At 45.3% G+C, this 26,318-nt stretch overlaps 1 protein-coding gene and 2 long non-coding RNA genes across 4 annotated transcripts in view; 2 read left to right on the forward strand and 1 right to left on the reverse strand.

Moving 5' to 3' along the window:
- Positions 1-1,484: 1,484 nt before the first annotated feature.
- Positions 1,485-3,507, forward strand: LOC147008381 (uncharacterized). The gene is made up of 3 exons (XR_015053445.1): positions 1,485-1,569; positions 3,231-3,341; positions 3,451-3,507. It is a non-coding gene; the product is annotated as an uncharacterized LOC147008381 (long non-coding RNA).
- Positions 1,562-26,318, reverse strand: part of LOC147008382 (uncharacterized) — a 61,946-nt gene continuing 37,189 nt past the window's right edge. Inside the window, exon 6 of the long non-coding RNA XR_015053432.1 lies at positions 1,562-2,392. This is a non-coding gene — a long non-coding RNA (uncharacterized LOC147008382). The remainder of the gene's footprint in view (positions 2,393-26,318) is intronic.
- LOC147008383 (putative myosin light chain kinase DDB_G0275057) lies at positions 7,345-24,606 on the forward strand. 2 transcript variants are annotated; one of them, XM_085865034.1, is made up of 7 exons: positions 7,345-7,720; positions 15,467-15,553; positions 16,484-17,303; positions 18,269-18,339; positions 18,459-18,515; positions 22,973-23,206; positions 24,033-24,606. In XM_085865034.1, exons 3-7 carry the CDS (start codon positions 17,285-17,287, stop codon positions 24,297-24,299), a joined length of 648 nt encoding a protein of 215 aa, XP_085721160.1. In that variant the 5' UTR covers positions 7,345-7,720; positions 15,467-15,553; positions 16,484-17,284; the 3' UTR covers positions 24,300-24,606. The 2 variants fall into 2 exon arrangements, with proteins under 2 accessions (XP_085721160.1, XP_085721161.1); XM_085865035.1 differs by lacking the exon at positions 7,345-7,720 and having other exon boundaries at positions 15,057-15,553.

The raw sequence follows: 26,318 nt of genomic DNA on the forward strand, positions 1-26,318 counted from the left end.
GGACCTCGTCGTTCATCGTCATTGCTCATCCCAATGGAAATGTGACCTTGATTGTTGTGAACTTCGAACGTGAAAGTGGTGTCTGCACCGTGAGGAGGGACCCTTGTCTGAGTCCAGTGGAGACATTTGCACAGATTTGTTTGTGCATATTTCTCTGGTAAGGAACCATTTGTTTCCCCTCTCTCTCTCTCTCTCTCTCTCTCTCTCTCTCTCTCTCTCTCTCTCTCTCTCTCTCTCTCTCTCTCTCTCTCTCTGTTTCTCTCTCTCTCTGTCTCTCTCTCTGTCTCTCCCTCTCTGTCTCACTCTCTCTCCCTCACTGTCTCTCTCTCTCTCTCTCTCTCTCTCTCTCTCTCCCTCCCTCTCTCTCTCTCTGTCTCTGTCTCTGTCTCTCTCTCTCTCTCTCTCTCTCTCTCTCTCTCTCTCTCTCTCTCTCTCTCTCTCTCTCTCTCTCTCTCTCTCTCTCTCTCTATCTCCTCTCTCTCTCTCTCTCTCTCTCTCTCTCTCTCTCTCTCTCTCTCCTCTCAGTCTCTCTCTCTCTTCCCCCCCTCTCTCTCCCTCTCCCTCATGCACAGATTCATCCCATCTCATCTTCAATTATCCTCGCCTTCATCCTGCCCATGGTACACTGAATCCTGTGATGAGGCAGTTGTTGTGAAACAGGAAAGCAAATCTGACCAAAGGCAATCTCAGCTCATTCCAAAAAGTGCACAATTAGTGTTTGTTCACTCTCAGCAGAGTCAGAAAATAACATACTGTCCTTCCTCAAGATTGAACTTTCAAACTTGTCTCCCTCCTCTAAAACCTGATGACACCTTAAGTGGATCTCTGGAGTATGCTCCCCTTCCAATCCCTCCCCTCGAGTCATACGGCATCACAGCCGACTTCGCTCGTGAGAAGGCCGAATGCCTCCATTCTGTGTTTGATTCAAAATCTTGTGTGTCCAACCCCCCACTCTCGGTACTCTTCCTTCCCTGTCGTACACAACTGATCCTCGATTCTAAAGGGTCTTCACAGGTCTAAAGGATCGAATGGTCTAAACTCTAAAGGGTTCATCAAAAAAGAAGTTAGGATCTAAAGTGTCTAAAACGGTCTAAAAATGGATCCAAAGGATGTAAATATCTAAACTATCTTAAAAGGATCTTAAAAGGATGAGGATGTGTAAGGGGTCTAAACTGAAAAGGGTCAAGTGGTGCAAGCAGTGTAACGGGTCAAGAAGGTCTAAACTCTAAAGTGTTGAAGGGATCTGAAGGGGTCGGTCTTACTGGTCTTAAGAAGTGTTTTTTTTCCAGGAAAATAAAGATGAACGAGTCTCCTGCTTCACAAGACGTTGATGTGAACCGGTCGCCACCACATTCTACACCACCAAAGAAAAAGAAAACTACACTTTGGAAACGTCTAAAGTAAATATATTTTTTATTTTCTCTCTCGACACTTTTTTATAAAACTTCTTTTTGGAAATATCAAGTTGAGAAAATGTACAAGAAATTGATTTTTCAATCTTTTTCATCTTAGGTCCTTGTTCAGAAGAAAAAGCAATGGGAAGTGTTGTGATGACGTTTCACATCCCATGTAAGTATGATAAAATCTCCCTTCGGGATGACACACACACACACACACACACACACACACACACACACACACACACACACACACACACACACACACACACACACACACACACACACACGCCTGCATGTTTACTTGTACGCACACATGGCGGTGGATACTTTGAGTCCTGGGAGGACTTCGTTCCACCTTCTGAAACCCGCAAACGGAGATAACAACTGTGGAAGAAATTCATTTCTTCTCTGTCGGAGTCTGAGACCATTTGTCAACAACAAACAACAACAAACATGCGCATGGAGAAAGAGAAAAAGAAGACACAATCAATATCGAACACGATCCACTTTCTGCTCAAAAAACACACAATAATCCCCTTGATACTCGTTTGACAGCCAAGACAGGGGAGGACGAGACATTTGTGAATTAAAGGGCTGATGGACACAAGGCAAAATAACTCAGAACTACAACACATGGCCATTTTGGGCAGAGGGGGAAGAATAACACACTCAGGAGAGTTTGCAGGTCAGCCTTGAAGAACGGATGATAAGTTTTGGGGAGGAAAAGCAGAGAGTGGGTGGAGGGATACATGAGATCAATACCTTGAACATGCATTCCATTTACTACATGACGATGAGATTCTCCAAACACCCGGCTTGTTTCCAATGCAGCCAGGAAGGTCTTTGCCATCAAAAGCCAATCGAGTTGTTGAATTCTCCTTGGACAGCAAGGCGTCTGTTGCAGCAGCCTTCTGGGAGTTATTTAATTTCTTCCAGACAATGGGGGCACCGCTTCTCAGTAGCCGGCAGCAAGGTGTCCTTCTCTTCAGAAGCTGGGCAGTTCCATTTAAACATTGGAGATACTAGTCTTGGTTATATGTATTTCAGTGAGATAAAAGCACATAAGATTCAGAAAGATACAATTCTACTTAACTAGAATATTCATCCATATCACTATGGAGATCAAAAGACAGTCAGGGAAGGGGAGAATTTCCTGACAGTCATTTGACTCCAGTGCAAAAGTAAGATCAAATTTAATAACGTGTTCAATTTTAAAAAGTACCAACAAGAAGTGAATGTAATTGAGAATAACTTAATATAATTATTTTTTTCTTCTACACAACCAACACACACACATACACGAGGAAGCCATTTAATCCACGCGTCTGCTCTTCATGAACACCACGTTATTTAAATTAATCAGTTGATTGTTCTCCGCCCCTCAACAAGGTCGGAGATGGGGGATGTTAAAACGAGTTATGTCCGACCGACCGATCATCCGTCCATGTATGTTTGCGTGCATGATCTTTCAAAAACCGTTGAACATTTAGCTCTCATATTGCAGATATCCATTCCTTGTGACATCATCTCAACCTGATTAAATCACTACTGTGATTTGGCTAAATTATGTCACCATGGCAACCTACTCAGAAACTTAGTTTGTGTGCGTGATATTTCAAAAATTGTTCAAGATTTAACTTTCGGATGACACAGATCTTTTCCTCATCCCACCCAAAAGGAGGGGGACCTCGAGTATCAGCTCCCTGTTCTGTTTTGTTTGGTGGAGGTGGTGGCATTGTTGTGTCAGTTGTTGAAATACAGAATGTGTATGATATCCGGTTTCGCATATTTGTCACAATTTGTGGATTTCAAAGGAGTGTTGTTTTCCAGGAAAGCGAAGATGAACGAGTCTCCTGGTTCACAAGACGTTGATGTGAACCAGTCACCACCACATTCCACTCCACCAAAGAAAAAGAAAACCACTCTTTGGAAACGTCTAAAGTTAATATTTTTTTATTTTCTCCCTCGACACTTTTTTAAAACTTCTTTTTGGAAATATCAAGTTCAGAAAATGTATAAGAAATTGACTTTTCAATCTTTTTCATCTTAGGTCCTTGTTCAGAAGAAAAAAGAAAAGGAAGTGTTGTCATTATGTTTCACATACGACGTAAGTAAGAGAAAATCTCCCTTCGGGATGTCGTGGCATGGATTGTGATCGGAATAGAAATCGTTATTCCTTTAAAGGAATTGAAGTTAAACTTGTCATATTTCACATCATCTTCCATCTTCTTGGAACTCAACTTTCATCACCTTTGCCAGCCAATGTCGCTCATTGTATTTGACGAGAGCCAAAATCACTCTCGCTTCGCTGCAAAGCTGTGCCGCATGCTTTGGTTTGAACCTCTGCTTAAAATTAATGAAATTAAACATTTTCTGACTCAGATTTCAACATCATTGTAATCCGTGGTATCGAGTTGTTTAAACTTTCTTTGTTATGACAGGAATTTATAATTTGTTCAGGGAGCCTGCGATAGCTCGCTCACTCATCACGAAGGACACTGTGGGGTCTTTAACGTCCACTGACTCATGCCAGCAGACTGTTTAATGGCAAATCGAGGGACAGCACACACACTGATGAATCGCTTTGCCTGTCAAACACCGCGATGACAGTTTATATCTGGGTCGGGACTGATCGGAGGCGAGTGTGGGAGCTTGGGGACACCAAAGGGAAAGGAAAGTGAAGTGTTGGTGATCTTCACACCCACTTCACCATATGACATGTCTTCGCTTCATTATAAACTGTGTGTGAAGATACTCTTCGAAGGGTCGCATTCCAGGAGTGTTGTTTGCTGTCTGAATGTTTGAAAACACATCGAGAACAGTTGCAGTCTGATTCTCACCGACCCGACGATATTTTTATTCTGACATTGTTTCGGATTTTAACTTTTTTAACTGCAGCTTTAAAAAATGTTTCTAATTTTTGCAGGAGTCCTGAGCCTCCAATGACAAAACAACCTCTTGAGGAAGAGCTGATAATTGGTGAAAAACAACCTCTTCAGGAAGAGCTGCAAGCTGCTTTTAAACAACCTCTTGAGGAAGAGCTGCAAGCTGGTTTTAAACAACCTCTTCAGGAAGAGCTGCAAGCTAGTTTTAAACAACCTCTTGAGGAAGAGCTGAGAACTGGTGAAAAACAACCTCTTGAGGAAGAGCTGCAAGCTGGTTTTGAACAACCTCTTGAGGAAGAGCTGCAAGCTGGTTTTAAACAACCTCTTGAGGAAGAGCTGAGAACTGGTGAAAAACAACCTCTTGAGGAAGAGCTGCAAGCTGGTTTTGAACAACCTCTTGAGGAAGAGCTGCAAGCTGGTTTTAAACAACCTCTTCAGGAAGAGCTGCAAGCTGGTTTTAAACAACCTCTTCAGGAAGAGCTGCAAGCTGGTTTTAAACAACCTCTTGAGGAAGAGCTGAGAACTGGTGAAAAACAACCTCTTGAGGAAGAGCTGCAAGCTGGTTTTGAACAACCTCTTCAGGAAGAGATGAAAGCTGCTTTTAAACAACCTCTTGAGGAAGAGCTGCAAGCTGGTTTTAAACAACCTCTTGAGGAAGAGCTGCAAGCTGGTTTTAAACAACCTCTTCAGGAAGAGCTGCAAGCTGGTTTTAAACAACCTCTTGAGGAAGAGCTGAGAACTGGTGAAAAACAACCTCTTGAGGAAGAGCTGCAAGCTGGTTTTGAACAACCGCTTGAGGAAGAGCTGCAAGCTGGTTTTAAACAACCTCTTCAGGAAGAGCTGCAAGCTGGTTTTAAACAACCTCTTCAGGAAGAGCTGCAAGCTGGTTTTAAACAACCTCTTGAGGAAGAGCTGAGAACTGGTGAAAAACAACCTCTTGAGGAAGAGCTGCAAGCTGGTTTTGAACAACCTCTTCAGGAAGAGATGAAAGCTGCTTTTAAACAACCTCTTGAGGAAGAGCTGCAAGCTGGTTTTAAACAACCTCTTGAGGAAGAGCTGCAAGCTGGTTTTAAACAACCTCTTCAGGAAGAGCTGCAAGCTGGTTTTAAACAACCTCTTGAGGAAGAGTTGATAACTGGTGAAAAACAACCTCTTGAGGAAGAGCTGCAAGCTGGTTTTGAACAACCTCTTCAGGAAGAGCTGCAAGCTGGTTTTAAACAACCTCTTGAGGAAGAGCTGCAAGCTGGTTTTAAACAACCTCTTGAGGAAGAGCTGATAACTAGTGAAAAACAACCTCTTGAGGAAGAGCTGAAAGCTGGTTTTGAACAACCTCTTCAGGAAGAGCTGCAAGCTGGTTTTAAACAACCTCTTGAGGAAGAGCTGCTAACTGGTGAAAAACAACCTCTTGAGGAAGAGCTGCAAGCTGGTTTTAAACAACCTCTTGAGGAAGAGCTGCAAGCTGGTTTTAAACAACCTCTTCAGGAAGAGCTGCAAGCTGGTTTTAAACAACCTCTTCAGGAAGAGCTGCAAGCTGGTTTTAAACAACCTCTTGAGGAAGAGCTGCAAGCTGGTTTTGAACAACCTCTTGAGGAAGAGCTGCAAGCTGGTTTTAAACAACCTCTTGAGGAAGAGCTGCAAGCTGGTTTTAAACAACCTCTTGAAGAAGAGATGATAACTGGTGAAAAACAACCTCTTGAGGAAGAGCTGCAAACTGGTTTTAAACAACCTCTTGAGGAAGAGCTGCAAGCTGGTTTTAAACAACCTCTTGAGGAAGAGCTGCAATCTGGTTTAAAACAACCTCTTGAGGAAGAGCTGCAAGCTGGTTTTAAACGACCTCTTGAGGAAAAGCTGCTAACTGGTGAAAAACAACCTCTTGAGGAAGAGCTGCAAGCTGGTTTTAAACAACCTCTTGAGGAAGAGCTGCAATCTGGTTTAAAACAACCTCTTGAGGAAGAGCTGCAAGCTGGTTTTAAACGACCTTTTGAGGAAAAGCTGCTAACTGGTGAAAAACAACCTCTTGAGGAAGAGCTGCAAGCTGGTTTTAAACAACCTCTTGATGAAGAGCTGCAAGCTGGTTTTAAACAACCTCTTCAGGAAGAACTGCAAGCTGGTTTTAAACAACCTCTTCAGGAAGAGCTGCAAGCTGGTTTTAAACAACCTCTTGAGGAAGTGCTGAGAACTGGTGAAAAACAACCTCTTGAGGAAGAGCTGCAAGCTGGTTTTGAACAACCTCTTCAGGAAGAGATGAAAGCTGCTTTTAAACAACCTCTTGAGGAAGAGCTGCAAGCTGGTTTTAAACAACCTCTTGAGGAAGAGCTGCAAGCTGGTTTTAAACAACCTCTTGAGGAAGAGCTGCAAGCTGGTTTTAAACAACCTCTTCAGGAAGAGCTGCAAGCTGGTTTTAAACAACCTCTTGAGGAAGAGCTGCAAGCTGGTTTTAAACAACCTCTTGAGGAAGAGCTGCAAGCTGGTTTTGAACAACCTCTTGAGGAAGAGCTGCAAGCTGGTTTTAAACAACCTTTTGAGGAAGAGCTGCAAGCTGGTTTTAAACAACCTCTTGAGGAAGAGCTGCAAGCTGGTTTTAAACAACCTCTTGAGGAAGAGATGATAACTGGTGAAAAACAACCTCTTGAGGAAGATCTGCAAACTGGTTTTAAACAACCTCTTGAGGAAGAGCTGCAAGCTGGTTTTAAACAACCTCTTGAGGAAGAGCTGCAAGCTGGTTTTAAACGACCTCTTGAGGAAAAGCTGCTAACTGGTGAAAAACAACCTCTTGAGGAAGAGTTGCAAGCTGGTTTTAAACAACCTCTTGATGAAGAGCTGCAAGCTGGTTTTAAACAACCTCTTCAGGAGGAGCTGCAAGCTGGTTTTAAACAACCTCTTCAGGAAGAGCTGCAAGCTGGTTTTAAACAACCTCTTGATGAAGAGCTGCAAGCTGGTTTTAAACAACCTCTTCAGGAAGAGCTGATAAGTGGTGAAAAACAACCTCTTGAGGAAGAGCTGCAAGCTGGTGAGTTTTGAAAATGAATCTTTTCTTAAAATGAATTCGTTATCTCGGTTCGTTTGGGTGTTTCAGCACTTGTTTGAGGAAACACCTGAAAATGGTTGTTGTTTTATTTATTTTTCACTGTGCTGGTGGTGGCTGCTTGTCCCTCATGACAATGACACGAAGGACTTTTCTCTCACCGCAGCAACTATTCCCGTGAGTGCAGAACATATTGTTTTGTTACTCCATTCACGCGCGCGTCTCAACACGGTGGTATTATGTCCATTGATATTTTTTCTGTTACAATATCTATTTTATCTTGATTTTGCTTCATCTTTCCAGGTTTGCTTCACAATAAAAGAAAGGACGATGAGAGTGACAGCAATGTCGATGTTGAGGGTGATGACATCAAGATGAAGAAGGATGAGAAATTTGAGGAGCATGAAGTGGTAAGCAAGATATTGGATTCCCGACGTTGGGGTGAAAAGTAATGAACGAGTCCACTGAAATCGATGCTACGATTTCTCAAATCACAAATTCAAGCACAAATTTGTCATCTTATTGAAGATATTGTTACGGTTGTGGAGGTAGATGGAGGAAATTATTTGGGAATTTGGCGTTGAATGGAGTAGTTTGGTCCGTGGACGTGCAGGAGGCATCTCGATGGAATTAAGTAGGGAAATTGTGAGCTTAAGTGTTACTTGTCACCACACGTGGGGGTGGTGCGTTGTTAATTAGCTCGGGTTTAAGAATAAGCTTGCTCAGTATGTTATTGCCCTCTGTGATTTTTCCTTATGTTTTCATATTTCAAGAACGGCAATAGAAGTGGGGAAACATGTCCATAAAACAACTACAAGTGGGCAGAACGCCCGCCTTCAAATAGTGACAACAGGCAAAGTCACGCCCCTGAGTGATGATTGATGGGCATGATGTCAGAGACTAGCCAGGCATGCCGAGCGGGCGGACGCCCTACCTTCCCGGGTTTAGTGCGAGCAAGCCACGCCCCGGAGGAGGAAATGGTGGTTACGGCGACGTTAGTCAGTCACTCCCTCAGTCGGAGGAAGATGGGAGATCAGGGTGAGCACACACACGAAGCAAGTCGCTGGCTTTTGGCTCTTGGTTGAGTCTTGAGAAATGGACCCGAACCTCGTGTACGTCATAGTGGGTCGGTGATGACGATCGGCACACGAAGCCATTGCACTGGGTCTCTGAGCCTTGGTGTGGAGTGCAGCTCGCGGATTGCCTGGCGTGCGTTTGTCCCGTTCCGAGAGAAGCAACGAGGCGCCATTTTGATGTGTGCCTCTGCACGTGCGAATAGAAGCGCCTCGATTCCAAGTTCCACAAAGACCAGCTCTGGGCCAAGCTAAGTTCAAGAATACTCGAAAGGAAGGGTTTTATTCTTATGTTTTTCCCCTTTGTCTGTATTTACGTCTGTGTGAAGAAGCGCTTCGACTGGCGGATTTGTTCACTCCATTGTTATCATTACCTTTTGAATCATTGTCCTTTGTAGATATTTGTTTATTTTCATTCAATATGTTCATTTTAAGAATAAGCTTCCCCAGTATGTGATTGCCCTCTGTGATTTTTCCTTTATGTTTTCATGTTTCATTTATGAATTAAATTAATTTTATTTTATTATTTTTTATTTAAATTTTATTATTCAAATCATTTTCATTAAATATTGTTGTGGTTACCAAATTCGCAAACCACCATTCAGGTCCCTTAGGTGAGGTATCTCGGCAAGTATATGTGTAGTTAGGCCCAAACCCGTTGTCTAGTGGGAATACATGTCATTTATGCGTGCTGCGACTCTTCAGGATAGCCGTTTTTCTTTTACTATCTTTATTTTGGACCAACCGCCATGATTACCACCACAACCACAACATCAACCACCAACCACAACACCGCTTCACCACAACCGCCACGACCTTCACGTCACACCTCGCAACCGTAGCATCGCCACCGTTCTTGCCCCGCTGTGGGTACCGGTGTTGGACTCGTGCAGGGCGCACGTTGAACAGCGTGTACAAAATCACGGATTTTGTGCTTCAAAAACGGATCAAAAACGACACACGCCCACTTTTTGCCGTCCAATCGGTGAGCGAGGGGCGATTTGGCCCCGCCTCCAGAACGATCGATATATGCAAATTTGTGGATCAAAAGCCTTCACGCCCACTTTTTCTCGGGCCAATGGGGAGCGAGGTGAAAGGTCAAAGGGAGGGGTCAAAGGCGAAGCTACGGGGGGATAAAAGGACCGTGTTCGTCAGTCAGAGTGTGTGGAAGTCTGGAGCCCGAAGCCTGCAGTAGCTGGAGAAGCTGAAGAGAGTCGAACGAGGAGAGCCCAAAGAAGAGTCCAGGGTGGAGAGTCCAGAGGCGGAGAGGCGGCAGCGGCGAAGGCAGACGAGGGGGTGCTCGCGACGGTGCCGGGAGCTGCACGCCCGAGGAAGGCCGGCAGCGCGACCTGGCCGAGGTGGAGACGCACACCAGGGATAATAAAGATCCTCTATACCCCGAGCATCAGCAACCCCCTCCTGTTTCCCCCCGCGCTGAGATAGTGCGACCAAGGGGGCCCCTTTCCCACCCCCTGCCAGGCACTGTCCGCGAGGCCCGCGGAGTGAGGCGCCATCGCCGCTCCGCGCCTCATCACCAGACGGGTAGGCGCGACCCGGTCTCGGCCTCAGGCCCGCCTCATTCTTGGGGGTATTTCTTTTCCTTGGTTTTGGGTATGTGTTGTCGGCGCCGTCTGTGAAGTAGAATTGTATAAGTGTTGCCGTGTGCTCGGTAGTCGGTATTAGCTCTGCACTGTGTTTTCACTTTTATATTTGCTTTTTGTGTAAATGGAATTGTTTTCTTTTTTTTGTGTGCATTTGGTGGAATTGTATTTGTGTGCTTCCCGTGTGCCGCGAATAAATGTGCTTTATTGTTGAACTGTTCTCCCGCTTCGCTTCGTCTTTTCCTCCATTGAATCCTCATCTTGCTTCACGTAAAGGGTTGGTAGTGGGCTGAATACGCCCGATAATTAATCGAACCGTCGAGGTCGACGATAACACCGCTCGGTTATTCTGATAGTACGGAACGGGTCGCTTAAGTGGCCCGTGTCCGAAGTCGACCTGCGGCGAGGTGCGATCGCCCGGTCTACCCTCCGCGTGGGTACTTAGGTAGGTCGAATTTGGCGAGCAACCCTATCCCACGCGGGGGCTGATTGGCTCGATCGCGGTGAGACCGAAAGGTCCACCCGTGACTGGTTCCCGGCGTTAGTCCGAGAGGGTCACGACTGGATTGTCCGTCCGGTGGGCGACGTGCCGCGATTCGAGTTACGTGGCCGTCAGCACGCCGGCGGGCGCGAAATCCGCAACAATATGTTCATTTTAATCAACTGTATTTGTTGTGGGGTTCGAGTATAACCCCTCCTTGTGCTGTCCTGGTGCAGCGCCCCTTGTGCTTTGCTCCTCTGCCCCCCCGCCATTGCACCATGCCCTTCCAGCACGTGTGATAATCTCCAAGGATCTCCGTGTTCCCCTCCTATTCATAAGGAACCACTCGGCCGTCCGCGGGATGGCAGTGTTAACCGCCCATCATCACAGATCGGGTTGGGGGATTCACCTTGGCTGCCACCCCCACAACAATATGTCCCCATATTATTTAATATATTATACTGTAGTTATTATTGACTGATGGAGAAGGAATTCGAAAGACATCCTGTACATTTGAGCCACTTATTCAACATACAAACAACATTAACAAATACAAACAAACAAATACAAATGCGCATATGGAGGATCTGAAAAAAACCAGTCTTCCTCTGGATCTCATGAAATACATGGAGACTTTTGGTTCTTTATCTTGTGTTTAGTGAGACACAGCTCTTTGTCGTTTTCAACGCTGGTGCCACAGTTTGTCAGGTCAATGTGTTTCCAGGTGGAAATCATTTTCAGCTTTTGTGCAGCAATCAGCCAATTTTCGAAGGATTGTAGCATATATTTCAAGACCAGATGTGTAAAATCTCTCCCAGCAGAGAATGACGTCAAAACTGAAATCCTTTGGGTACATTGATGGATCACATACAATTTATGGTATGGAAGGGGAAAAGTTCAGTCCTCTTCTCAACAGGCTAGGGAATTATATATAATACTGTTGCGAATTTGCGCCCGCCGGCGTGCGATCGGCCGCTTGACTCGAATGGCGACCGCGTCGCCCACCGGAACGGAAAATTCAGTCGTGACCCTCCTGGAACTACCACCAGGAGTCAGTCATGGGTGGGGGTTTAACCTCACCACGATCGTGACAATTGCCCACCCGCGCAGGATAGGGTTGCTCGCCAAATTCGACCGACCTAAGTACCTGTGCGAGTGGTCGACCGGGCGATCGTACCTCGCCGCAGTTCGACTTCGGACACGAACCGCTTAAGCGGCTCGTTCCGTGCTGCAGGGATAACCGAGCGGAGTTATCGTCGACCTCGACGGTTCAGATTATTTACCGGGTGTTTTAAACCCACTATCAATCCCTGACGTGATGCAAGATGGAACTTTCAACAAAGGAAAGGACGCAGCGAAACGGGAAACAGTTCAACAACTTTACTCTACCCACTTTACCCAGTCGCACCCAACTGTCCCTGGACTCTGTATCCTTTTCTCCTGACAAGGTGGAGAGCTCGCTTTCAAACCTCGAGTCAGATTCTGCAACCGGTCCAGACGGCATCAGCCCACGTGTCCTCAAAGCCTGCTCTTCTGCTCTTGCTCACCCTCTCTCTGTTCTATTCACCCTCTCATTTGCCCAAGGTCATCTGCCATCTGCTTGGAAATCTGCTAACATCACTGCCCTGCATAAAAAGGTGCAAAAACAGATCCCTATAACTACAGACCAATCAGCCTTCTCCCAATCATCAGCAAGGTGATGGAATCCATCATCGCCTCAGATATGAAATCCTTCCTCTTCTCCAATGGCTTGATTTCCAATCATCAATTTGGTTTCAGACCAGGTCACTCTACCCTGGATATGCTGCTTCTGCTCTCCCATCAATGGATGGAGGTCCTCAATGCCAGACAGGAAATCCAAGCCGTATCCCTGGACATATCACGTGCTTTTGACACAGTCTGGCACCCTGCCCTACTCACCAAACTCTCTTCCCATGGTATTCAAGGCCATCTCCACTCATGGCTCGCAGACTTCCTCTCCTGTCGCAGTCAACGTGTGGCCCTAAATGGAGTTCTTTCATCCCCTCTTCCTGTGCAGGCTGGAGTTCCTCAAGGTAGCGTTCTGGGCCCTGTTTTTTTCTGGTTTTCATCAATGATCTCTCGGACTCTCTGGAAAATCCTCTATTTCTCTTTGCCGACGACTCCACCCTCTGCCGTACCATCTGTCATCCCTCAGACCGGCAAGCAGCAGCTTCTTCACTCACTGCAGATCTGGATAAAATCACAAACTGGTCCAACACGTGGAACATGTCTTTCAATCCAGACAAATCTCACACTCTCACTATGTCTCTTCGAAAGGACCGTTTACAAAACCCCCCATCCACTTTCTCAACAATCCTCTGGAAGAAGTCTTTTCTTTCAAGCTTCTAGGTCTCACTATCTGCCATGACCTTTCCTGGGAAAGTCACATTTCCAACCTCGCCTCAAAAGCCAGTCGCCGACTGGGAATCCTCCGTCGTGCTAAGTCCTTCATCGGCCCTCTTGAGCTCCTGACCACTTACAAAGCTTTTGTCCGTAGCCTGATGGAGTACTGCTCTCCCCTCTGGGCTGGTGCTCCTGCCTCCCACCTTTCTCGGCTTCACGCTGTCGAAACCAGGGCATTTAAGATCATCGGCATCTCCCGCAATGAAGCTGAGTCTTTGGGCCTCTCACTCAATCACCGCAGGTTGGTCGGTGGTCTTTCTGTCTTCTACCGACTCCTCTCCAGCCTTGCCCCCCCTGCTCTCTCTGCGATTTGTCCCCACCACATTTCCACAGGGCGCTCAAGGTCCGCCAACAACCCCCTTCTGGTAAAACTACCAAAATCACGAATCACCGCTCATCTTCACTCTTTCATTCCTATTTTTCCCGCCTTTGGAATAAACTTCCTCACTCTATTCTTTCCCATTCTTCCCTCCAGGCTTTCAAAACAGCTGTTCACCACCACCTCTTATCTTCCCCCATCCAAATCCTCGATCTTTTCTACCCCCGATAATCCACCCAAGCCCACTTCCTTCATTTCTCCTGCTTTCCTTCCTGAAAGTCCCTGAAATGTCCATCTTCTCTTCGCCATGTTCCCCGTCCCATCCCCATCCCTCTCCCTTCCACAGTTCACCTAATGTGTCTGTTCCCCACTGTTTTGTCCCTTCCACTCCCGCCCCTCTTGTCTCATTCCTCCTTGCTGTGAGTTGTGTGTTAGCTCTCATACGAGCCTCGACCAAGGTATACAAAAAAAAAAAAAAAAACAAGCAAGCACTTTATCACACACAGACAAGCACGTATTCACAGCCATACAGAAATGCACGTATAACAGTCAAGACAAAATGCAACAAAAGCAAAAGCACTACTACCGACTACAATTATTTACAACACTTAAACAATTCTACTTGACGGACTGGCGCCACACACACGTTTACACAGAACCCAGTGTGTCGAGTCCTTCTCTCGTGACCGCAAATCCGAGCTCCTCCGGCGTGGTCCGCGAGCTCGTGCCTCGCGCCGCACGTGTGGTCCGCTCGACAGCACGGACGGGGTTTTGGGGAACGGACGGGGTTTTCCGGTGCTATCTCCGTGCTCCCTCATGGGATTTCAGGGCTCGCGCGAGGATCGAGGGCTCGGCAGGAACAACAAGCTCGCCAGGATCAAAAAGGCTGGTGCAAGGAGCAGGAACAAGAAGAAGAAGACCTTGCAGGAACAACTAGCAGACGACCCGAACCAGAAGACCAACACGAACCCTCCTCGTCCGCCCCTTTTGTAGCGCGGGGCTCCGCCCTTCGCCCCACCCCGTTTCTCGCTCCACCTCCCTTCTGGAAGCTTCCCAAAAAGGGGCGTGCCCTCTCGTTCCCCCCTCCCCGTGCCGTGCGGGGGACGAGGAAAGTCAGTTTTGGCTCGGGGCCAGGGAATTATTCCCCCAAAATCAGGCCCCCACCTTTTTCACCTTTGACCTCTGGCTCAAATCGCACCTCCCCCATGCCAAAGCGCGGGAAAAGCAGGAGGGGAAATCCCACAGGCGTTATTGGTTTTCTTCCCCACGCGCCGTCCGACGAGGGAAGGAAGATTCGGGCGGGAGATGCCCCTTCGCACCCCGGCCGCCGCTGCCACTCCGCCCCTCCCATCCGTCCCGCGGAGATCGTGACCGCACGGTGCTCGTTGAATGTCGAGTGGCGAAGATGTGGCAGCGGAGTTGTGGAAGGTGGCGTCGTGGTATGAATGGCGTGATTGTTGGCGTCGTGTAGTGAATGGCGTGATCGTTGAGATGTTGGTTGTGGCGATGTTCGTTGTTGTTCTTGCACCAAATTAACGACAGCAAAAGAAAAACGACTAACTGAAGAATCGCAGCCCGAATGGATCACATATATTCCCTCTATACAACGGGTTTGGGCTGACGACACATGAACTTAACGATATATCTCACCTGAGGACCCTTTATGGTGTAATGCGAATTTCCACAACCGCAACAATATAAAGCAATCAGAGTTTAGTGAATACATCTGGACATTTTCCTGATACTAACATTCCAGTTGTGTTGAAATAACATTCTTCTATCAAGCTCGCTGGTACCTTGTAGCTATCATTTCATAAAATCACTAAGTAAGTAAAATATATGTATAAATAATAATCGGCAATTCTTATATACTGCATTAAAGCTTATTTGAAAGGTCGGCCTGCTGATCATATCTTTACCAGACAGGTCGATCATCTTTCAATACAGATGAAAGATATGATGATGTTAATTAAAAATAACAATGGATACATGTTCAAGCACATAGAATCATACAATATTTGAGTACACTTTCCACTTCATATTAAATACGTTTATTTTAATATCAAGTTAAATTTAATTACATTTTATTATTGTTTTTATCACCCTCAAACCCAAGATGTTAATTTCGGAGAAATTGCATCGACACTGACAATATGATTGTTGAGTTTATGTGAAATAATAATAATTTAATAATCGCTGTATTATTCCTCTTATATTCCAAAAGCGTTGTTGTGAATCTCTGTTTGTGCCTTTGTCAGATCGGGAACTGGGAGGTCATCGACCAAATTGGAGAAGGAGGCCTTGGATTGGTTTACAAAGCAAAGAACATCAAATCTGCAGTGGAGGTACAAGCTTGTGGTATACTTAATGTCTTCCTTTCACTTTACGGGAGCTGAAACAGCTCCTGGGAGAGCGAGCTGGAACACAGTAGAGGGACACAATGGAGGGACACGTGGAATAAAGGGACAGGGAGATTCTCCTGCATCTGAATTCGTCAACTTTGTTCCTGTCGAGATGAAAGATGCTTTTTCTTTAGACTTACAGGCCTCGTGTCATGTCATTCCTGTAGGAGACTCCATCATAGATGTCGGTAGAGCGCCTACCTCCGCGAGGCCGAACGGTTTATGGTTTGGACACCAGTGATAGGCCGGATCTGGATTCAAACCTGGACCAAAATCGAATCGGCTTGTTCTTCTCACCAAACCAACTCATCCACCAAATGAGGATTTTGAAAATGTGACCAAAGTTGGTGACCTTTGGCGTATGTTGACCTCAAAAAGAAGGTGGTTGAATTATATGACGAAATATACAACTCCTCTTCAAATTTCAAGTCAATCGGATGAAAACTGACAATTTTAGAAATCCGACCCCTGTTTAACTTTTGGCCTGTATTGACCTCAAAAATAATTGGCGGCGAATTCAGTGACCTGACATGCAAATCTTCTTCAAATTCCAAGTCGATCAGATGAAAATTGAGGTGGAGACGGACTGCCCTCCTTCCCTCGTCTCTCAATTATATTTTTCTTCCTCTTCCAATTGCTGCCACTCAACGAGATTCACTTGTGGTGTGTCCATGTAGTCATCCACCTATCCCCCATTTTTATCCTCAGTCGATATCAAGTTGTTCCTTTCCGCCACTTTTTCTCCTCCACAGAGACTTCTGTATAAATGGATGTAATCATTGTACTTCACGATGCACCAATATCATATAATTTAATAGTTTTCCAACATTGTATCGAAGTTGTTATGATATGACCTTTTGTTTTCTCTTTCAGGGTGCTTTGAAGCAGGCAAAATATTTGAAGGATTCCAACAAAGTAAGTTTGTGTGAATGTGGAGATAACTGTGTTTTAATTACTGAACTAATCGTTTAATTTACCAATGAACTGTTCTGATGGAACATTTGTCTGTGATGGGTCTTTGTCTTTTGGGCCCTGAGGCTGTGAGACCCTCTGTGTGAGTTACAACTTTGTGGTTGCAGCGATGGGGTGAGTTAACCTTTATACAGATTATAGAATTAATTTGTTTAATTTTCTTTTCTTGTTTTTTATTCTTTTTGTAGCTCTGGCGTGAAGCTGTCAAAATGGTGAAACTTAATAATCGAAACATCGGTAAGTGTGGATTTCACTCAAACTTATCACGGTGTGAGTAAAACAAGTTACAGATTGTTTGTTACTGTGACATGAATTTATCACTCATCAATAAACTATTAACTTTTGTGAAACTCAAACAAGAGTTCAGGTTTGCAAAACACCATTTTGGATCCGTCTCTTTATACTGCGTCATGGAACGTCGGGGCCGCTGAAGCAGCTTCCTGAGAAAGGGTTACACTGGGTAGTTTGCCATTGTCTTCCCAGCAGTAGTTGAGGCAGCAGTTTGTAATTTGTTCAGGATGTTGATGACTTGTCATTGGAAGGGTCACACGGAATTTTCATGTTCATCATGTTGTTTAATGGTGTTTGACTTTGGGTCGGTTTCTTATGCCATCTTAACCTGTGCTCCACTGTCTTGTTTCCCCAACAGTGAAGTTGTTTGAAGTAATTGAAAATCCGGTCTCCAAACAAGTGGTCCTCGTGATGGAGTATGTGGCTGGAGGTGAGGTTGCTGAAGTCATTTTGCTGAAATTCTACTGTTTGTGTCCTTCAAGTTCACTTTCACTTGAGCACTAAAATAATTTAGAATGGGAATTAGTAAACGTGAATTGTTGGGACTTTTTAGTGGCTCAACAAAAAGAGCAGAAAAGATAACATTGACATATTGTTACAATTGTTGGGGTAGATGGAAGAAATTAAGAGGGAATATAGCATTGTGTCGAGTTGCTTGGTCCGTGGACTTGTAGGACGCATTTTTATGTAACGAGGGAACCTGTAAGCTTAAGTGTTACGTGTCATTTGGGTCTCAGCTGTTCACCACCAGCTCTTATCTTCCCCCATCCAAAACCGCGATCTTTTCTACCTCCGTTAATCCGCCCCAAACCCACCTCCTTCAAATTCCTTCCTGAAAGTCCCTGTGGTGTCCATCTTGTATTCCCTGCGTTCCCCACCCCATCCCTCTCCCTTCCACAGATCTCCACCTCATGTTTCAGTTCCCCACTCAATTTTCATCCTATTGACTTGAAATTTGAACAAGATTTGCACATCAGGTCAATGAATTCAACCACTAATTATTTTTTTAAGGTCAAAAGGTCAACATAGGTCTGATTTCTAAAATTGAGATTGGGCCAAAATCTCCACATATCATGATATCTCAAAAAGTTGTGGACGAGTGATGACAAAACGAGGTGGATGAGTTGGTCAGGTGACTCGAACAAGCCGATTAGATTTTGGTTCAGATCAAGCCCATCGGTGAGGACACAAAAGGTAAACTGTTCAACCTGGAAGAGGTATGCGCTCCACCGAGTGCCGTTCTACTTTGATCTGTTTTCCCAAGTGTCGCTCTATGAATGATTTTTCATTGTTTTGTTTATCGTTCCTTCACTTTATCGTTCCTCGACTCGTGTTTTCTCAAAATTGAACAATCTCATTGCTTTGCCCTTGTATGTTTGTTTTCCATGTGCGCAGGTTCACTCCATCACCAACTTGCTTGCCGGAAGACATTTTCTTTAGTTGATGGGTGGCATGTCATGAAGCAGGTGAGATGACAGAGCTTTCAGCCTCAGTGTGATGTTGATGTGTTTTGAAACTCCAAATTGTACAATGTTAACAATCACAATCTGTCTCCATGATTTAATATTTTATCTCGTCCTTCCAGATGGCTTCTGCTTTTGCGTATATTCACAGCGAGAACATTGTGCACAGGGATATCAAGGTAACCCACTTTTTTGTATATCTTGTCGAGGCTCGCATGAGAGCGAACACACAACGCACAGCAAGGGGGCATGAGACAAAAACAGTGGGGAACAGACATCAGGAGATCTGTGGAAGGGAGAGGGATGGGGTGGGGAACACAGGGTATACAAGATGGACATTACAGGGACTTTCAGGAAGGAGAGCAGGAAATTTGGAGGAGGTGGGCTTGGGGTGGATGAACGGGGGTTGAAAAGATCAAGGATTTGGATGAGTCATAAGAGGTGGTGGGGAACAGCTGTTTTAATCGCCTGGAGGGAGGAATGGGATTGAACAGAGTGAGGGAGTTTATTGCAAAGGCGGGAAAAAAGAGGAATGAAAGAGTGAAGGTGAGCAGTGATTCGTGATTTTGGAAGTTTTACCAGAAGGGGGTTGTTGGCGGACCTTGAGCGCCCTGCGGAAATATGGTGGGGACAAATCACAGACATAGCAAGGGGGGTGAGACCGGAGAGGAGACGGTACAAGACAGAAAGACCACGGACCTGCTTGCGGTGAGAGAGTGAGAGATCCAAAGACTCAGCCTCAACGCGGGAGATGCCAATGATCCGATATACCTTGGTGTCCACAACGTGAAGCTGAAAAAGGTGAGAGGCAGGAGCACCAGCCCAGAGGGAAGAGCAGTACTCCATCAGGCTGTGGACAAAAGCTTTGTATGTGGTCAGGAGCTCAGGTGGGCTGAGGAAGGACTTTGCACAACGCAGGATTCCCAGTCGGCGACTGGCTTTGGAGGTCAGTTTGGAAATGTGGCTTTCCCAGGAAAGGTCATGGCAGATAGTGAGACCCAGAAGCTTGAAAGAAATGACTTCTTCCAGAGGATTTTTGAGAAAGTGGATGGGTGGGTGGAGGGGGGGTCCAAACGGTCCTTTCGGAGAGACATCGTGAGAATGTAAGATTTGTCTGGATTGAAAGACATGTTCCACGTGTTGGACCAGTTTGTGATTTCATCCAGATCTGCAGTGAGCGAAGAAGCTGCTGCATGCCAGTCCGAGGGACGACAGATGGTGCGGCAGAGGGTGGAGTCATCAGCAAAGAGATAAAGAGGATTTTCCAGAGAGTCAGAGAGATCATTGATGAAAACCAGAAAAAGAACAGGGCCCAGAACGCGACCTTGAGGAACTCCAGCCTGGACAGGAAGAGGGGATGAGAGAACTCCATTTAGGGCCACACGGTGACTGCGACAGGAGAGGAAGTCTGAGAGCCATGAGTGGAGATGGCCTTGTATACCATAGAAAGAGAGTTTCGTGAGCAGGGCAGGGTGCCAGACCATGTCAAAAGCACACGATATGTCTCGGGATATGGCTCTGATTTCATGTCTGCCATTGACGACCTCCATCCAATGTTGGGAGAGCAGAAGCAGCATATCCAGGGTAGAGTGACCTGCTCTGAAACCAAAATGATGATTGGAAGTCAAGCCATTGGAGAAGAGGAAGGATTTAATATCTGAAGTGATGATGGATTCCATAACCTTGCTGATGATTGGGAGAAGACTGATTGGTCTGTAGTTGCAGGGATCTGTTTTTGCACCTTTTTATGCAGGGCAGTGATGTTTGCTGATTTCCAAGGAGATGCCAGATGACCTTGAGCAAATGAGAGGGTGAATGGAACAGAGAGGGTGAGCAAGAGCAGAGGAGAAGGTTTTTAGGACACGTGGGCTGATGCCGTCTGGACCATTTGCAGAATCTGAGTCGAGGTTTGACAGCAAGCTCTCCACCTTGTCAAGAGAAATGGACACAGAGTCCATGGACAGTTGGGTGGGACTGGGTAAGGTGGGTACAGAAAGCGATGGGTTTGGGAAACAAGATTAAGATGCAAACTCCGAGTTTAAACATTCAATTTTTTCACGTGCGGTGTCAACATTGCGGCCATTTGAGGTGAGGGAGGAGATGGAGGGGGAACATACACCAGAAAGAGATTTGATTAGACGCCACCAGGATTTGGAGGGAGAGAGGTTTGAGAGTTCAGATTAGAAAGATGTTTTCTGGCTCTTCTGAGGGTACATACACACTTGTTATGAGCTTTATGGAAGGAACTGAGATTACCCTCAGTTGGGTTTGCTTTCCATGAGGTGAAGGCAAGTTGTTCCAGGACAACTGCCTCACCACAAGCTTCGGTGAACCAAGGGCCGGAGGAAGGGTAGGACAACTGAAGACAAGAGGGGATAAATCTGTGCATGAGGGAGAGCAAGTTTCTCTGAAAGAATTCCCAGGATGAGTTGACGTTGGAGAAAGTAGCGATGGGAGACCAGTCTAGAAGTTTGATGGCTGCTTGGAGACCCTGCCAGTCGGCTTGAGTAAAATGCCAGACTCGACGACGCTGAGGTGGTTCTCTGATAACAGCCAGAGAGATGTCCACTCTGGTCAGATGAACCGATTGGAGCGGATGAAGAACAACAGATATTTTCAGGGAAATTTGTCAAAATCAGATCCAGAAGAGATGTCGTACCATTGGTTGAGATCCGGGTCGGGAAGTTGACCGATTGAGTCAGTCACAATGAGTCGCAGAAAAGCTGAAGTGCCATGACAGGTGAGGGAGGTACCCACACCGAGCCAACTGGCATGATGACAATTGAAGTCGCCACATATGAGGAAGAGAGAGAGAGTTCGGATGAGAAGATGGAAGTTGGTCCATGTTTTCAGATGGTGAGGTGTAAATGGAGTCATCACTGTTTGGTGGACGGTACAGTACACATATAAACATGAGGTGTGAGTGGAGGGGAAGCCGTAGCCAGAGGTATTCCTGGGGGTGTGGGGGAGTGAGGGTAGTGCATGGAGAGTGAGGAATAGAGTCTTTGATGAAGAGAGCAACCCCTCCCACCAGGACGAGACTCAGGTCTGTCATACCGGAGGAGGGAGTAACCGGGGAGAGATACTTGGGAGTCACAGACGTCTTGAGGGAGTAAAGTTTCTGTTAGGCAGATTGTGTCTGGTTTGTCAGTGGCACTTGTGGAACACTGCAATGAAAACCATATGTTGGGTCGCAAAGCAAGGATGGAATGGGGGTTCGAAGTGGAGAGGGTGGGAAATAATATAATTTACATTATTGGATGATGATCAACAAGGGGGGAGGTGGGATTTGGGGGGCTGTCACATATCCACCCTTTTTGTGCTCATTATACAATTCATTAGACGTCCAAGAAAGCTCGAAAAGATGTCAAATTAAATATCCATTTCAATTCGGTTTCAGTCTGTGATAAAACAGAACTACTCACTGTCAGAGTGTGTATTTAATTATTTATATCTCTATGAAAGGCGACATTGTGAGCGTCGTTCGACAATATCAAACTCCTCTGAACAGAATCCACTGATACACGCTGTGTTATCGTCACCTGTCCATCAATGCTCTTCCATCTCAACCTTCTCCACCATACTCGAGTTATTACCTAATGAGAGGTCCTTCTCCACTATATTCGAGTTATTACCTTATAAAAGGTCCTTCTCCACCATACTCGAGTTATTACCTAATGAGAGGTCCTTCTCCACTATATTCGAGTTATTACCTTATAAAAGGTCCTTCTCCACCATACTCGAGTTATTACCTAATGAGAGGTCCTTCTCCACCATATTCGAGTTATTACCTTATGAGAGGTCAAACACCACACTCCTCCTCATGGGATTATCCACAAACTGGATTAAAAAGAAATTCTGGAGTAGATCGAGAAATTCTTCACCTGCCCATTCCCTGTTCCTGAACCCAATTTATTCCTCGCAAATTAAAATCGCCCGCAATCAATCCTCTTCCCTGACCACATGCCTTTCGGAATGCTTAATGAACCTTTCCTCCGTCATACCAGGAACCTGATACACGTACCGATAACTATTCTTCCATCTTTAATATCCATCTACACAGAACCCTCCACATCAATTCACTCCTTCACATCACCTCCTTTCTCTTGATATAACACGGTCTTGTTCTTTACCTCGATTGCTACACCTCCTGCTGTTTTCTCTTTCCGATCACACCTCCACATCTTGTAGCCTTCTCGTCCCTTCCTCGAGTTAAACCAAGTCTCAGTTCCTGCGACTCCATTGCTCGTACTCTTTACTATCTACTCTCGTTTCAAGCTCCTCCATATTATTGTTGAAGTCTCAAGAAACAGGAAAAATGTGAATAATCCAGGAAAAACTCAAGAAATATTGGACAGAATTTCATCAAACTTGGTACAAAGGTAAAGTTAGACAGGGCAATTAACTATTTAGATTTTGGGCCAGATATGATAAAGGTCAAGGGTCAAATATGTCAATACTCAAGTGTTTGTGCGGGAGAGCGGAGGCATACCTGTCTGCGCGCAGTCGAATTACTCGAGTTTGTTTTGTTTTTCCTGTGTGCCCCTTCTCATTCAAATTTGGATTTTTATTTTAACACATTTTATGATCAAAGGTTTGATGGTTTTTAGTAGAATGATTTGTGTTTGCTCTTCAGCTTGACAACGTGCTTTGCAACAATGAGTTGGCCGTGAAGATCATCGACTTTGGCCTTGCGACATTTTGTAGGCCAGGTGAAAAACTTTATGACATCTGTGGCACACCTGGCTATATGGCTCCAGAGATCTCAATGGATGGCTATTTAGGTGCCCCAGCCGACGTGTGGTCACTGGGCATCCTGTCCATACAATTATTTCTTGGACGGGAATTTAATGGATCTGACATGATGAAAGTAAGTATTGTTTATTATAGTGTTATGATCATCATCACAGAGGCATTTCATCATAATTATGTGCTGAGTTGCCTTTTTGAACATGACCTCTCTGATTTTTGTTGTGGGAAGTGCGATGAAATAACTTGGCAGGAGATAATGGAATGTGAATAATTTGTACATAAAAGTGGATTAAGTTTGTGGAGAGAATCTGCACAGGAGATTGACAGTGCTGAGAGTGTCAGTGTGTGCTAAGTGAGTGAAAGGGGTGTGACTGTGTGGTGTGAAGGGGATGCTGAAGGTGTGGTGAGTGAAGGGAGTGTTGATGGTTTGGTGCTGGGATGTTGTTGTTTGGCTTGTTCAGCAGATACCATCATGGACACATTGCTCACGGTGATGCTTTTGTTGTTAAGATCTGTTAGTTTGATGAGTGCGGGTTCTGCTGGGTATTCCGGTTTGGACGTCCTGATCCATTTTCTTCCAGACTGTGCAATGAAACAAATGATTGTTTCATCATTCGCTTATCTTCTCTTTGGTCATTCTTCTTTGGTACGTTTCTTCGACTGCCAAAGATTTGAGTTGTCACTAATTTATTTAATAAAACCATAGACTTAATATTCAATATTTGAGTTGAGAGGGTTTGTTTTTCAGCTCATGAAGAAAACTTCTGTATTGCGCACCATAATTTATTAATTAATGAGAATGTATTTTCTTCCTTTTGAGTCAAGTCTTGGTGATTGCATCAGGGAGTGCTTGATTGGAGTATGTTTCTTATGTAAATGTAAGTATTCGATTGTGATGATTGGTTCAGATGACGTCACAAACACGTCTGTTTGATTCTTCACAGGTAATGTCAGGTCCCGGCAAGTTCTTGGAAGTATTTTCCAAACTGTCACAATTGGAAAGTTCAGCATTGAGGTGGCTTCTGCTTGTGATGATTTGTCACGATCCTCTGTTAAGATTCACCATGGAGGTGAGGGTTGGACACCGTTTTCAAACGTTTGATTTGCATGACCAAGTATGTTCACACGTGCTGGGGTTGCTGACCTGTTTTGATGGAACAAAACGCTGTTGCTCACTCGTGGACGTGTTTCCTGATTGTGTTTATGTTTGATTCCAACACTACACATTCTTTTGCAGGACATTTCAAAGCACCCATGGCTCAGAAAACCTCCCTCTTTGTAATTTTGAAGGTAAGCAGCCCTCCTCTTGTATTCTTAATATCTTCCGTTAGTATTGTTTGTCCGGAAGATGGAGCTAATGGAAGAGCATGGTTATGGAGAGCATGAACTGATTATGGGGCAGCAGGGCAACTATTACACAATATAACCATTAATCCTTTGAATCCTGAGATCCTTGGACTTTTGGTTCTGCCATCCTGGGCTCCCTAGAGAAAAATACAACCGCTCAGGAATATGGAGGTTTGAATATCAGCTGGGAGAACGGCCACGAGGGTTCAAAGGGTTAACTTCGGATTCTGTAACTGAGTGTGTTCGATTTTGGTGGTGCGGTTCCTCTTTCCAGTTTATCAAAGCTAAGTTTTCAGAACAGATCCGTCGTGTCTCTCCATCTTTTTGTCCCTGTGCTGTCATGTTTTTGTGTCATTTTTTTCCCGTGTTTAACCGGATCGTCTTGTGGCGTTTTGTTCCTGTGAATGTCTGGCCTACTCATCAAGGATAAGATGAAGGTTTTGGATGGGGGATGATCTGAGATGGTGGTGAAAAGCAGTCATGAAGACCTGGAGGGAAGAATGAGATTCAAGAGTGAAGAAGAAGTAAATGGTGCTGAAGTTGAATTCCCGAGGAAATGGAGCAACAGCTCGGTTGGTATCAATGGGGAGGAGGAAATGCCCAGCTGAGTGACATGAGAAAAATTGCTGTGACGTCACTGGTACCCAGAGGATTCCAGGAAGTGACAGCACCGGAAGTGCTGAACTATGCGCAAAAAAGTTTGACTGAACTGTACAAAAAGAACCATCAAGCTTCTGAGTTGACTGGAATTGTTGAGAAAGTTCATTCTGTCAATCGTTCCCTTCCTGAGTGATGGAACTCTACCCTGTGCAAGTCTTAGGTACGTTTGGGCATCTTATCGAACCTGAACCCAAAGCCCGAACCGAGTTCCGTCCCATAACAGCCCCATTCCATAACTGCCCATAACTTCTTTTCAGAAAACATTCTCTCTTCAGGTGGAGAAGCATTTCACAATCTGTTCTTACTTTCCAGGTGGCTCCAATAATTGACTCCATATCACTGATGCTGAATTCCAAGAAAAACACTTTTTTACTTTCCTGCCTGGATACTTTCTTTCTTGCCTGTTCTTTTCCAGGTACTTTCGTTTGATTGAGCGTTGCCATGATGCAGGCTGGCAGCCTTCAGAGAAAATCAGAAAATCAATATGACCTCACCTTTCCCCTCGTAAATGTGTGACGATGTTGCCCTACCTTCCAGGTGACTTCATGAAATGACTCCACAGTTGCTGACCCTGAACTCCAATCATCCAAGCTTCCTACTTTCCTCTCTGCCCCTCTTTTCGAGATTTTTCTCGATGGAGAACATTTCTCTATTTTCTTCTATATTCGACCAAATTCACCTTCCCAAGTATAAGCTTAAAGTTCACCTTCAATCTTCCTCATATTTTTCTCTTTCAGGGAAATTTAATTTGGTGAATGTTTTGGGTTCATTCTTTCAGATTTTTTCTGCCCTGACCTACCTAAGATTTCCCAGTCATTGTGTCATAGTTCAGAGAGCCGTCCTCCCATTCTGGTTCAGTCGGTCATGGCTCAAGCCGATGAAGCCTTTGTCGCTCCTGTGTGAAGCGGGGCCATCGCCGTGAAATACAAAACACACAGGATATGGCGCTCTGTGCTGAGGCACGGCGGTGATAGTCATTGTTCACCTTCGACTAGGCAAAGATCCCCGGGGGGTGAAACAGCACACAAGGTAAGGTCTGCAACGTAGTTGTGTGCTTCACCTGAGTATAAGGTGGATCATCTGATGGAGGTAGTCGCCCGAGTGGAAATTGTCACCCTCCTGGTCGGGATCTAACCAGAGTGATATTCATTTTGAGGCCACTCCGATTGGACCTGTACTTGTTGGGTGACCATCCCCATCTTCATTTGATTATCTGTTGCTCC

The sequence above is a fragment of the Eptatretus burgeri genome, chromosome 19 (assembly GCF_056783735.1).
Source record: "Eptatretus burgeri isolate ZD-2024b chromosome 19, Ebu_testis_v1, whole genome shotgun sequence".
In the NCBI taxonomy this organism is placed as follows: Eukaryota; Metazoa; Chordata; class Myxini; order Myxiniformes; family Myxinidae; genus Eptatretus; species Eptatretus burgeri.